At 36.6% G+C, this 14,486-nt stretch overlaps 1 protein-coding gene across 1 annotated transcript in view; it reads left to right on the forward strand.

Moving 5' to 3' along the window:
- Positions 1-14,486, forward strand: part of LOC123700658 (protein unc-79 homolog) — a 57,439-nt gene that overhangs the window by 20,542 nt on the left and 22,411 nt on the right. The window contains exons 30-40 of the mRNA XM_045647912.1: positions 282-416; positions 779-884; positions 1,678-1,839; positions 2,619-2,748; positions 3,928-4,000; positions 8,100-8,205; positions 8,540-8,626; positions 8,904-8,980; positions 9,266-9,369; positions 9,893-9,976; positions 11,358-11,481. Coding sequence (XP_045503868.1) covers positions 282-416; positions 779-884; positions 1,678-1,839; positions 2,619-2,748; positions 3,928-4,000; positions 8,100-8,205; positions 8,540-8,626; positions 8,904-8,980; positions 9,266-9,369; positions 9,893-9,976; positions 11,358-11,481 — 1,188 coding nt within the window. The remainder of the gene's footprint in view (positions 1-281; positions 417-778; positions 885-1,677; positions 1,840-2,618; positions 2,749-3,927; positions 4,001-8,099; positions 8,206-8,539; positions 8,627-8,903; positions 8,981-9,265; positions 9,370-9,892; positions 9,977-11,357; positions 11,482-14,486) is intronic.

The following is a 14,486-nucleotide window of genomic DNA, read 5'->3' on the forward strand; positions in this document are numbered from 1 at the left end:
CCAATACTTATGGGAAAAGTAGGCAAAATCTGCATATTTGTACTCTTACTTAGAAAATTATAATAATACATATATGTTATAGCTATAGTTTCTTGCCAGTTCTTCTCCGTAGATACTGTTTTCCGAATCGGTGGTAAATGTTAAAAATATGTAATGACGTTTCAAAAGTGCTTCTAGAAGAAGTCTAATTGAATAAATAAATGTTTGAGTATGAATTTTCTAAAGACCAACTTATTAATTTATCAATTAATGTTAATTTATCTTAACTATTCCACATTTAGATCGGATCAAGCCCACCCCACAGACGAGAAGACAAACAACAATAAAACTCAAGACTTGGTTTTAAAACACTTGTTTCTTTTACTCGGATACAATTCAGTTGACAAGTACTTCACTATCACTCCGCAGACTTTGAGGTATGTTATTTATGTTATTTTTTTAACTAAACTAGAATTCCTTGTAAGATTTGTTCTTTTATTTTATTGTTATTTCCAACTTCAAGGCTGTAAATAATGTCTAGAACTCTTTCCACATCTTTTATCCATTTTTAAGTGATAAAACTATTCAATTAAATAAATAAATATTTCAGGACAATTTTCACACACAGCACGATCTAATCCCATACTAAGCTTTCGCTTGTGTTACGGAAACCAGATGGCTGATAAAAATACATATTGTATAATTTTAAATAAATACTTTTATACATAATTAGAAATTCTGATCCAATTATAGAAAAAAAAACTATGTTGTGTAAAAATATTTTTTTTATCTATTTCAGGATGTCATCAATATTCAACGCGTTCATGGCCAATCTACCTCAAGTTTTAGACCAGAACTATATGATGGGTGCAAGTATTGCTGAACCTACTTTGCTGTTATTACAGGTATTGTACTTTTCCAATTTAATGTGGTTCTTTTAGAAATCTTTAAAAATATATTAGTTGCCAAAGAAATCTCTTGATACAAAAAGATAAAAATCTTGCCTAGTAAATAATTGATTTTTCACTGTCTTTGATTCTTAAGCCATTTTCAATATAAACTTATGAAACTCAATGCAGATTTTTAAAATGATTTTGAATTTATTTATGTAAGATTCTTAAACATTATTAATGTAATAAGTAAATTGAAAAAAAGAGCGACTATGGAGTTTCTTGCCGGTTCTTCTCCGTAGATACTACTTTCCGAATCGGTGGTAAATGTTAAAAATATGTAATGACGTATCAAAAGTGCTTCTAGAAGAAGTCTAATTGAATAAATAAATGTTTGAGTTTGAACGAGAAAAAGGTGTGAGGGGTTACATTGAACCTTATTTGCTATGTTATAAGGAATCGTTTGCAACAATGTAAAGTCTTATTTCAATGTGTTGAAGTATATTTGAAATTCCCGCGTACCACATACGTTCTTTTGACACTATATTTTTTTTTCCTCTAACTTAATCTCTCAAGAACACATGCCTGGAATAAAATTGCAATTACTTCGACGTTCGAAATGTTATCAAATTTGTCAATAAACAGAACCTGGCTCTCTATATTATATTATAATTAATAATTTGGAACTATGTATAGTCAAATTTGACCCTACACCATTCGATGCAGTATTACTGTCTCCAACAAGCGGCCGTTGTCCAATATCAATGCATTCCAATTTGAACCGTATGCCCTATATAATTGGGTACAGTACTGCTGCCGGCCCTCCGCCCCGTCGTCCGCGTCCTCATCGCTGGGGGGCGCAGTCCCCGGCGATACCGCAGCGGGGGCTCCGGTCACACACTCGCTGGAGGCGCTGCAGCCACATGTGCGCCGCCATTGGCTGATGGCACTGCTCGTTATATTGTATAAGGTGAGTGGTGGGGGTAGACTTGGAAACGGGCAATTGCTGGGCAGGACAGGCGGAACATTTCCAAGTGTGATCTTTTTGTTATAATAATTTATGCAATTTTTTGCCATTAAATTGTTTATCTATACTAATATTATAAAGCTGATGAGTTTGTTTGTTTGAACGCGCTAATCTCAGGAAGTACTGGTCCGATTTGAAAAATTATTTCTGTGTTAGATAGCCCATTCGTCGAGGAAGGCTATAGGCTACATATCACCACGCTAAGACCAACAGAAGCATGAAGCATATTTTATGTATTGTAGCTATAGTGATGTGATATTTATCGGTACTATGATTTAGATTCAATTTATTTTATGACATGTTTTTAAAAAAAATATTTAACTTGATCTATGAATTGTGCTAAGTAACGTAATCTATAATATAAAAATGAATCTCAAAATGTGTTGGTAACCGCATAACTTTAGAACAGCTGAACCGATTTCTTTAATTCTTTTTTTATTATATTCCTTGAAGTACGAGGATGGTTCTTATGTAGAGAAAACGTGAATATGTACCACGGACGAAGCCGGGGCGGACCGCTAGTTTTTAATAATTTTTTTTAACCTCAATTGTGCTGTGTACATACAATTTGGCTGGCATTTTACCGCAACATGTGATTAAATTTGTGTGTAATTAGTCAAAATTGTCAGCTGTGATGTGTACCTATTTAAATAAATAAGAAGAGAGAGAGAATAAGAAGCGAGTGTATACTATAATTAATTAATTAGTTGTTATCTGTGCAGTACCACTACGGCAGCGGAGCGGTGTGCGCGCTGGTGGGCTGGCTGGTGCGCGTGGTGCTGAACTGCGTGCAGCACCAGCACCACCGCTGCCGCCGCATCCCGCCGCTGCTGCTGCTGCCGCACGCCAGAGGTAGCAACATTGTGGGAGCACTAGCAACATTGTGGGGGCACTGGCAACATTGTGGGAGCACTGGCAACATTGTGGGGGCACTGGCAACATTGTGGGGGCACTAGCAACATTGTGGGGGCACTGGCAACATTATGGGAGCTCTAGCAACATTATGGGAGCTCTGGCAACATTGTGGGGGCACTAGCAACATTGTGGGAGCACTAGCAACATTGTGGGAGCACTAGCAACATTATGGGAGCTCTGGCAACATTGTGGGGGCACTAGCAACATTGTGGGAGCACTAGCAACATTGTGGGGGCACTGGCAACATTGTGGGGGCACTAGCAACATTGTGGGGGCACTAGCAACATTGTGGGAGCACTAGCAACATTGTGGGAGCACTAGCAACATTATGGGAGCTCTGGCAACATTGTGGGGGCACTAGCAACATTGTGGGAGCACTAGCAACATTGTGGGGGCACTGGCAACATTGTGGGGGCACTAGCAACATTGTGGGAGCACTAGCAACATTGTGGGAGCACTAGCAACATTGTGGGAGCACTAGCAACATTGTGGGAGCACTAGCAACATTGTGGGAGCACTAGCAACATTGTGGAAGCACTAGCAACATTATGGGAGCACTAGCAATATTGTGGGAGCACTAACGACATTATGGGAGTACTAATGATAGCTGCACTTTTCCGTGCACCATTATTATCCCTTATAATTCGACTTTAACAAGAAATATCTTTATTAAACATTTTACTGGCTATTTTGAAATAGCAAATGTATTTCAATTTACCTGCACACATTGGAAAATTTGGCACTTTGGCAAACTTGACATTGACAAATTTGGCACTTTTGCAAACTTGGCACTTTGACAAATTTGACACTGACAAATACTCGAATCCATACTAATATTACAAATGCGAAAGTAACTCTGTCTGTCTATCTGTAACTCAATCACGCCTAAGCTACTGAATCAATTTTCATGACATTTGGTATGGATATATTTTGATACCCGAGAAGGACATAAATTACTTTTATCCCGGGTAAATGACGCAATCCCGGAAATCCCACGGGAACGGGAACTATGCGGATTTTTTTTGACTGCGTGGGCGAAGCCGCGGGCGGAAAGCTAGTTGATAATAAAGCAAACGGTTCTGTACCCGATGTTAAGTGTATACCAATCCCCCGCAGAGCCCCGCGAGCACGCGGAGGGCGCGCCGCACAAGTCGCCCGCGCACTGGCCCGACGCTGCCGAACCTGCTAAGTATGAGCACTTAAACTTTAACTCAAACTCGTATTCAAGTAATTAGTTAATTGGTATTATTTCAGATTATTTTTTGCACAATCTTATAATATACAGGGTGGCCCGTTTACAGTGGTCCAAAAATTTTTTTCAGCTTGAGAGCATCATGAGTAATCATTTAAAACAAACTTTAGTTAGGCGAAAACTTATGGTTTAGAAATTATGATTTTTTTTTTAATAATCCGAAGTTTCAATGTTTTTGACACAAAACTACTCTGTTATGAAAACTACTGGACCGAATTGAATGAAATTTGGTACAGGTATAGCGCAATAACCTACCTATCACGCTATAGGCTCATCTTGTGTAAATAATGGGGAATATTCATGTTTTTCTTTTTTGTCTTAAATTAATAGTTTACTACTTTATAACATAGAAAAAAATATTAATGGGCTTCAACATACTCTAGATATTTTTAAAAATGAAATTCAATACTTTTAAAAAATTTAAGCAGTTCAAACGCCGCCATTGTTCGCGCGCTTTGCGTGACGTCACATGACGCGTCCAGTGGGTGTTTGTTTACCTTAGTGTTTACTATGGAGTGATGAATACAATGTCGTATCAAATGACGTCACATTTCGTTCGACCAGTGGTGGCGCGTTTTGGAAGTTTGAATTTCGCTCCCTTTTTTTGCACTTTTTGAATATTATTTTAGGGGTTTAAATAATAAGTAAATAAAAAAAATCCTTTTCATTATAATATTACGATAATAATTATTCCAGAAAAAATTATTTTAGGCCTTTTAAAATTTTATGCATATTCCCTATTACACTGCATTTTTTTATTTTAACTTTTTCTGTAGTTTTTTTAATTTCTCGGCAAAATGTCGATTTTTCGAAAAAATCCTGTGAAAAAAAAATGTACCACCAAGGTTTTGCTGGTACTGCTAAAAACTTCCTTAACATAAGGTTATTCTTTACACAAAAAATCATAGTTGTCCTTCGATTGTAACATCTTCAAAAACAATATCATGTGCATTCAACACATGAAAATCGAAAAATTACGAAATTTACCATAATTCAATTTTAATCATTTGGAACGGCCAATTTTTGGTTAAAGAACCATTTATTGCCATAAAAGTCGTTACAAATCAGTATTCACATGGCTATAAAAGTTAAAATGAATGAAATAAAATTTTAACCTGCTAGCCAAGATAACTTTACTTTATTCTAATGTCAATTTATAGAGTTTTTTTTTGTTATTTAGTTTTTAAGTTTAAATCTTAATAAAAGGTTTGGAGAATCAATAAAACAAAATAAATATTAATAAACATATCGTTTATTTTTAACAAAAGGTTTTCGAAATGCCGTCCGCCTTTCGCTAAACATAATCTGCATCTGCGTAAGAAATTTCTTCGCAGCCTATTAAATGGCTGCCGGCTTTCTTTAATTTCTAAAAATTCATAATTTCTAAACCATAAGTTTTCGCTTAACTAAAGTTTGTTTTAAATGATTACTCATGATGCTCTCAAGCTGAAAAAAATTTTTGGACCACTGAAAACGGGCCACCCTGTATATATAAATCTAGTGTCACAATGTTTGTCCTCAATGAACTCCTAAACCACTTAATCGATTATAATAAAATTTGCACACCATGTGCAGTTCGATCCAACTTGAGAGATAGGATAGTTTAAATCTCAAATCGTTTTAGAGAAAGCGGGCGAAGCCGCGGGCGGTAAGCTAGTGACATATATTTTACAACTATATAAAATTTCTTTCATATTCGTAAAACTAGTCGTATAGACTGCAGAAAATGAGACTCGGCTATTATTTTAAGCAAACAATGTTAAACTTATAGTGATCCTTTATTAAATACAGATAATAATCTTAACGATTTTAAATTCAACCTAGAAAGGTCTTATTCCTTACAAAATGATTTTATATGTCTACTTTCAACAATCAAATAATAATCGTCGCAAAATAATTATTAACACAACTAAGCACAACAATAACGACCGTTACGTCCGAGAGCCTAACGGAAAGTGTGTCAAATCCGCTGTTCAACTCATTTTTATAAACACCCACTCGGTTCGGGTTGCCAGTTGGGAATTAATTTATAACACGGCCGTTCCTGACAGTGCGGCGTCCTCGACCGCAGCATGACTTCCACCACTAGCATCAGATCCATCCATCATCATCATCGTCTTAGCGCTGTCTCAGAAACAAAGGAAAATTGTTAGCGATCAACCTAGTTTCGCGTTATAGCCTGAAGCGTATATCTTATGCAGGGGAACGAAAAATGACGTTCATCTCTATTTTACCATTACCAGTGCCATGGACGCAAGCGTGCACTCAAGCGGCCATAAACAAGGTGTATTAAAAAGCAAATACTTATTACAGAATTAGATACCTTCAGACTTAACACGAATATAGATAAAACTCAAAATGTAATACACCGTCGTAACGACAGTGGCTCCAAGTGCTCTCATAAGAGACAACCTGTAAAAAAACAGAGACCCATACATTTTGCATGTTCTCTAAGTGGCCTAAACACATTAGCACCACAAAAATTTAAAACAGAGAGACCCATACCTTTTGTACGTTCTCTAGTGGTCTATAAACAATAGCACCACAAACTTTCAAAACAGAGACCCATACCTATGTATGTCCTCTAGTGGTCTATAAACAATAGCACCACAAACTTTCAAAACGGAGAGACCCATAACTTCGTATGTTCTCTAAGTGGTCTATAAACAATAGCACCACAAACTTTCAAAACAGAGAGACCCATACCTTTGTATGTTCTCTAGTGGTCTATAAACAATAGCACCACAAGCTTTCAAAACGGAGAGACCCATACCCTCGTATGTTCTCTAAGTGGTCTATAAACAATAGCACCACAAGCTTTCAAAACGAAGAGACCCATACCCTCGTATGTTCTCTAAGTGGTCTATAAACAATAGCACCACAAGCTTTCAAAACGAAGAGACCCATACCCTCGTATGTTCTCTAAGTGGTCTATAAACAATAGCACCACAAGCTTTCAAAACGGAGAGACCCATACCCTCGTATGTTCTCTAAGTGGTCTATAAACAATAGCACCACAAACACAAAGTCTTCGACAGCAGCGGTGAGTGGCTACCGTCGATTCTCGTTCGCGCAGGCATCCCGGCGCCGTAGATTGGTTGCAAGCAGCCCGGAAGCCCGTTGTCAGCAACTGCAGCGGTGCAGTGGATGTGCAGCGCACGTGCCATTGCCAGCGCACAGCACATCGAACCACTGGGAACCCTTGTTGCCTCCTTCAACACGTAGCATGTTGAGAACTGTCCCGTAAGACCTGTTATCATCATAGCAACTAGTTATTTTCTTAACAACTTTGCTTCCCCGACTCGGCCTAACCTGACCATGACTAATCAATAACCCCAAGGTACTTAATGACACCCGCTCACAGGACGCAACGGACGTTATTACGCTACGGTTGAGATAATGTTCTTTCAACACTGAACAACTGAACTGAACAACAACTAATAAGCACTAAATTTAGATGGCAAACGGTCTAAAACGCGTGGCAATCCCAATTCTGATCTTAACGATTTTAAATTCAACCTAGAAAGGTCTTATTCCTTACAAAATGATTTTATATGTCTACTTTCAACAATCAAATAATAATCGTCGCAAAATAATTATTAACACAACTAAGCACAACAATAACGACCGTTACGTCCGAGAGCCTAACGGAAAGTGTGTCAAATCCGCTGTTCAACTCATTTTTATAAACACCCACTCGGTTCGGGTTGCCAGTTGGGAATTAATTTATAACAATAATTTAATTTGTATGGGTTCATCCCACCATTGTAATTAAGTTATCTCATTTAAATTTACTTTTATTTTAATTAGGAGTTCTGAATCTTCTATATTTTTAGCGAATGTTATAAAAATAAAAAAAGACGTGTGGCACTCGGGGACTGCCGCGGTAAAGTTGCATGCTATGCCTTCAAGCCACACCTCCGCCCGTCGGAGTGGGGGGCGTGAGGTTTTTTCGTAACGGAATTTCACGATTCGGTCCCCGCGCTTAAGGCCCGCGATAGAAGCTATGCAATAGCTAAAAACTAAATTCTTACAGATATAAACAATGGAGCGTGGAGCAAGAATCGTCTGAGAGCGAACTCATCGCCATCCCGGAGACCAGTGATAAATCTGACACCACTGTTCATGGCAGTACGGCTCCTGTGAGAAATTCTCCCTTATTTTGCCATTTCTTTTTTTAACTGCACTAAATAATATTGAATTGCTAATTCAAATACATATAGTTACCCTAAGTTATTGTATTAGATTCACAAAAAAATACTTTTAAATATATATTGATATTATAAGATAATATTCATGACGTTTTGGCCATGAATATGATCTTCTTAACATAAATCTGCATTCTGCCCCATCCAATACCTATGTTTACCTAATTGCCTTCAAAATCCTTGAAAACTTCCAACTGATGCGAATTCTATAGCATCGAAAATCATTTGCCCGATTTAGAATTAACCCAAAATTAAATTATATTTCCAGGGTTCATTTGACGAACCATCTCACTATGAGGACTCGCCGAAAGTCGACGCTCAAACTGTCGTTGCGTATCCCACATTTAATAAAATCGTAAGTTTTTCATTGTTAAGTTTTATTATAATTGATTTCTATTAAACATTCTTATTTGTGTTTTAAATAAGTAGATAAAAATATAATTTCATGCCAGATTTTCTGTTCATTATTCTTTTTAGTACTTACAAAAGTCAAGTAATAAAGGACTGCATAAAAACTAAACATTTTGGAAAAGTTGCCTTGTATTTTTGAATGATAAATTTATGTCATTTATTTTGATTGCATATTGTTTGAGAGATTTGATATAATTAACATTTGATACTATATTTTACAGCCACCCATGGGATCTCGATCAGCCCATCAGCTGTCCACAAGTTCGTCAGTATCTATTGGAAGTGATTCTTCTAATCTGTGAGTATTTAAATTGTAATAAAAACAATGAAGTTATAAATTGTAATCTAAAAAATAAATAATATTGAAGTGTCAGTAACGTGTAAGTTTATCTTATTGTTTCCTATAGTTCGAGCTTTGTATAATTGAGACTAGATGGCGTTGGGTTGAAATGTTTATTTAACTTTTTCTCCTCAATTTTTTTTGAAATGGTATAGTCCATGATTTGGACTTCATCACAATGAAACAACAAAGGATACATATTTTTTTAAAGAAAAATAAATTATAATTATAATATATTCCCAGTAAATCGACACCCATGAGCGGACAGTCAGTAGAAATATGGCCAGATCAGTTGCATCAAACTTCTCCAAGGGCTAAAATACTTGGCAAGCAGAAGAGAGTCGTAGGTAAGTTTAGAAAGCTAGTTTTATATGATTTTGAATAGGGTATGTACGGGCTAGCCGTACATCCTGTGTCAGCGCTTTACACGATCCTATTTCATTATGGTAAAAAGAACATCTTTACCGAGTCTGCGTTCGCGGCTCGTGCAAAGCGCTCGGGGTGTGTGTGTAATATCATCAACTATCAATTACTATCAAATAAAGTGATCTTTTGATCAATTAAAAGTTTTCTATCAACATCAAACTATCAACTTAAGGAGTGTATGGGATAACATATCACATCAGCAGCCCATACAGGGTAAATGTATAATAGTAATTTACAAATTCATTTAGGAACTTAGTACATTTAGGCCGAAGCCTGAGATAGGCATTTTCAATGCCTTTTTCTAAGCGACTCACTGATGATCGATGTTTATCAGTTTCAAAGCTATGTTCTTGTTTTCTTTTGGCAGAATATGGATTCTAATGGAAGAATATAAGTGAGCGTTATATTATAACAAGCAATTATATAAATGTTGCAATTTTCCAGCGGCAGGCAGCAGTACATCACCAGATACATTACCGTCGTCCAACGGTGATGCGGTGCCTCAACCGCAGCTTCTAAAGAGTCCTGGTAGGTTATTTTATTTGCTTATGTCTTTATTACGAAATTACTATGTTATTTAGTTAGTTTTCTGAGGCTTTAAGTATTAATAATAATAAAAATATATAAGTTTCATATATTGTAATATTTACATGATGTTAAAAGAGCAACTATGGAGTTTCTTGCCGATTCTTCTCCATAGATACTGCTTTCCGAATCGGTGGTAAATGTTAAAAATACTTACCTATGTAATGACGATTCGAAAGTGCTACTAAATAGTAGTCTAATTGAATAAATGAATGTTTGAGTTTGAGTTTAATATTAACTACTAATAAGTTATTTGCGGACGTTGCGCTTGCTTATGAAAATTAAAATACTAGTGTGTGTGTATTTGTTAAAATATAAACTCGTCATAAGCAATTATTTTTAACCGACTTCAAAAAAAGGAGGAGGTTATCAATTCGGCCGGGATGTTTTTTTTTTTTGTATGTACACCGATTACTCCGAGGTTTCTGAACCGATTTACGTGATTCTTTTTTTGTTCGATGCGGGATGGTGTCTAATTGGTCCCATAAAAATTTTATTCGGATGGGCCCAGTAGTTTTTATTTTATGAGCATTTTTGTCTGTATTTGTAAATGTTGCAAGTGCAAGTTTGAAGTCGGTTGCTTTTAACGCAGTTATTACTTGTATTTTTTGTAGACAAGGTAACGCAATGCAGTTATTAATTGATCTGAGTCACATCTGTTGTTAGTATTTTTAAAGCCTACAAATAAAAATCACGTGAAGAAAAATGGAAAAAATATCGTTGGGAATATTTTTGAATTTTCTAAAGCATTCGACTAGGTAGAACGTTCCACTTCATTTCGTCAACTTAATAACTATAGAATCAATGCCTTAGCTCTGAATCTCATATCTTTATACCTTCAGAATAGGATAGGGATGCTTGTAAATAAAAGAAAATGATCATGCGGTTTGTCGATTAAAATTATTAGTGTTCTGCAGGGATCTAGAGTAGGTCCCTTTTTGCTTTTGAGTCTCGAATTTCATCATTTAGTATTTCTATGATTTTCACAACGCGTCGGGATCTTTTTTCATCAGATTCATAACATGAATTCCGCAATGTATATCTTTTACGCGTTTTGAGCTATTTTTTCGTTCAATAAGCGTTTTCGGTCTGAGTCTAAAAATACAGGTTATGTTCAAATGATCTATTTCGAACTTCTGTGTAGTTTATTTCAGGCATCAGTTTCTCATAGCGTAATCGTCTACCTTTATTTATTATTACGTTTTGTATACTGCCAATGCAGTGAAAACTAAATACAGACGGTTTTATTGTTATTTATTATTATTGTTTGTTTACTTATTGTTGTTCTTCATACGTTATGTTTATGTGATTTTCCCACTTCCAGCGGGTATAGCATACGCCTCCCCGGAGTCCCCACTATCCAAGATGGAGGTATCGTGGGCGCCGCAAGCCCCGCCCACGTGGCGCGCGCCGCCCACGCTGCCGCTGCCCACGCCCGCGCCCGAGAGGTACACATACACACATACACATATATACATACACACATACACATAGAGGGAAGATAGAGGGAAGGTAGATCGAAATTCCACCTGCTAACATCATTTTAAAACACTTAAGCTTAAAATATTCTTATAAATTAATATATTTCAATTAGAGTATTATAAATAGTGAATTTAAGCAAACAAAAGCGCTGTGCATACAAGGTGTGTAAAGATTTGTCATAATCAAGATGATTTGTGCTGCCTGTTCGATGTCCGTTACGGAGGGCCAACTTCTATGTGTACGTTGCGAGGGTTCGTATCATTATATGTGCATAAATATGCCTACTTCGTATTATAATAAAAATCTGAGGGAACTAAAACGCTCATGGACTTGTCCATCGTGCAAAACAAATAATACTCGTCGTAAAGGCGATGACACCCCAACTCGGAAACAGTTCGAAGTTGAAAGTTCATCTATCAACCTTAACATGTCGTGTGATGAAATAAGCACCCCTGCTCAAGCAAGTACAATCACTTTCGACCGTTTTGAACAGCTACTTGACTCCAGAATAACTGCTATGTACACTAAATTTACTCAAGACTTTCTGGGTGAGTTTAACACGGCAATGGGCAAGTTTAAGCTTGAGTTCACAGAAACGACGGATTATTTACAATCACAAATCACAGATATTAAAAGTGAGGTAAATATTAACGCTGAGAAAATCCGTATGTTAGAACGCGAAAACTCACAACTACGTTCCGACCTTAACAATACGAATAAAAAATTATCTAACTTACAAAGCATTCCGGATTTGCAAGCTACTGTCACAGCCTTAAAAACCGAGTTGAATGATCGTCAACAAGCTAATCTACTTAACCACATAGAAATATCTGGCATACCAGAACACAACAACGAATCACTGGGACACATTATCATCACCACTGCCTCCAAACTTGGGATTAACCTCGATGAGCGCGACATAATTAGCACGCACCGTATCGGTATGAAGCGTGCGCCGGTAACTGAAACTGAGGACACTTGCATAGGTAATAAACAACTTAATGAACGTTCCCCCCGCCCTCGGCTCATCGCCGTGCAGCTTGCGCGTCGTTCCATCAGGGATGAATTCCTGAAACAAGCCCGCGTCAAACGGGGTCTTACTACGTCTGATATGGGCCTTCCACCACACAACCCTACGCGTGTATTTATTAACGAACGTCTTACCAAAGAAAATAGGCAGTTATATGGTAAAGTACGAGCGCTAGCTGCCACCTTTCGCTGGCGTTTCGTGTGGACGAAAAATGGACGTGTTATGGCTAAGAAAAGTGAAAATGATAACATTTGTATATTTCGAACTGAAGATGATATATCACGTTTATTTCACAATATTGAATCAAGTAATAATTGTTAGATTACAATTAACTTTCATCCTATATTATTTAAATTATTGCATTGTAACATTTAAAACTCCTTTTTATACCAAACTCAAAATACATCTGTGTGTGTTTCATAAAATATATTATTTTAAATCAATTAACATACCCCTTTTCAATGATATTATATGTTACTTAATACTGGGATATAACATATGGGATTGTCTCTTAACTTCCCTTGAATTCGATTGTGTATTGATTATTATTTTTTATATTATGCATGTTGTGTGTATGTGTTATGGCTGCTGTTTTATTGTTTGTTATTTGGTCAGTTCTCTTTTTTCCTATAAATCATATCTTAATATTTTATTTAAAAGCATAAATAATCAATTCGCAGTTAATCTTTTTTATCTTATTATAAAACGATATTCAAGCTTTATATATGTACTTACTATTTCATATCATTACTACTTATACTATTTAATATTATTAATTTGTACTATATTATTAATACTTACATCGATATTTCTAAAATTTAACTTCTTGTCTCATAGCCTTTTCATATTCTTACTATCACACGTATTACACATTATGCACATAAAAATTATACTACATACATTATCTATGTATACTATACAGAAGTTTATAATTTATTGCAGTCACTCATATACGTCCATAAAATGTTTTGTTATCAATGATAAGCTATAAGAAAAATTTCTCCGTTGCCTTATTCAATGCGGGTTCCTTAGGAACTAAGCACGACGAACTACTTAGTGCAATTCAACGTCATTCGCCCGACTTACTTGCCATCAATGAGACCTGGCTCCATGAAGGTCAGGAAGCTCGTGCTCCCTCTGTGCCTGGTTACACGTTTCGTCACCGACCACGGCCTCCAGCATTACGTGCCAGAGGCGGTGGAGTTGGCTTTTACATTAAACGTGGTATAACAGCTCGTACCTGCGTGAACCCGCCTGCCAATTTAGTGGAGCAATACTGGGTTAAAGTCACCGTAAATTCTAGAAGTGTTATAATTGGAACAGCTTATAGACCCCCCTGGCTCAATGCTGATATTTTCTTTGATGCACTCACTGAATCTATCTCATCCTTTAGTGCCTATGATAACCTTATCATGCTTGGAGACTTCAATATCAATTTACTGTGCCCTGCCGATAGAAACACTCTTCGTTTGCAAAATTTTTTGAGTTCGTTAAAACTACAAAATTGTGTTGGTGAACCGACCCACTTTACTTCCCATAGTGAGTCTCTTATAGATGTCATCTGTAGTGATGCAACTACCGATAGTGTAACCGTTGACTACATACCTGACCTCGGAGCCCATGCGTTCATTGTCTCTGAATTTAAATTTAAAAAAGATAAGCCACCTATCAAGAGGTTTTCCTTCAGACCATTAAAGGATATAAATGTGGATGAATTTAATAAGTCGCTAAATAACATTCACTGGAATGAAATAGTGCGAATGGCTGATGTGGAGGCGATGGTTAATTTGCTGAATCAGCATATAGTTACTTTGTATGATACCTACGCGCCCCTTAAATCCGTTACGTTAAGAGATAGGTTTGCTCCGTGGTTTACCTCTAATCTTCGACATTTGATGTGGTTACGCGACAATGCCCACACTCGATACCGAAAAACTAAGG

This window comes from Colias croceus, chromosome 20 (assembly GCF_905220415.1).
Source record: "Colias croceus chromosome 20, ilColCroc2.1".
Taxonomy (NCBI): domain Eukaryota; kingdom Metazoa; phylum Arthropoda; class Insecta; order Lepidoptera; family Pieridae; genus Colias; species Colias croceus.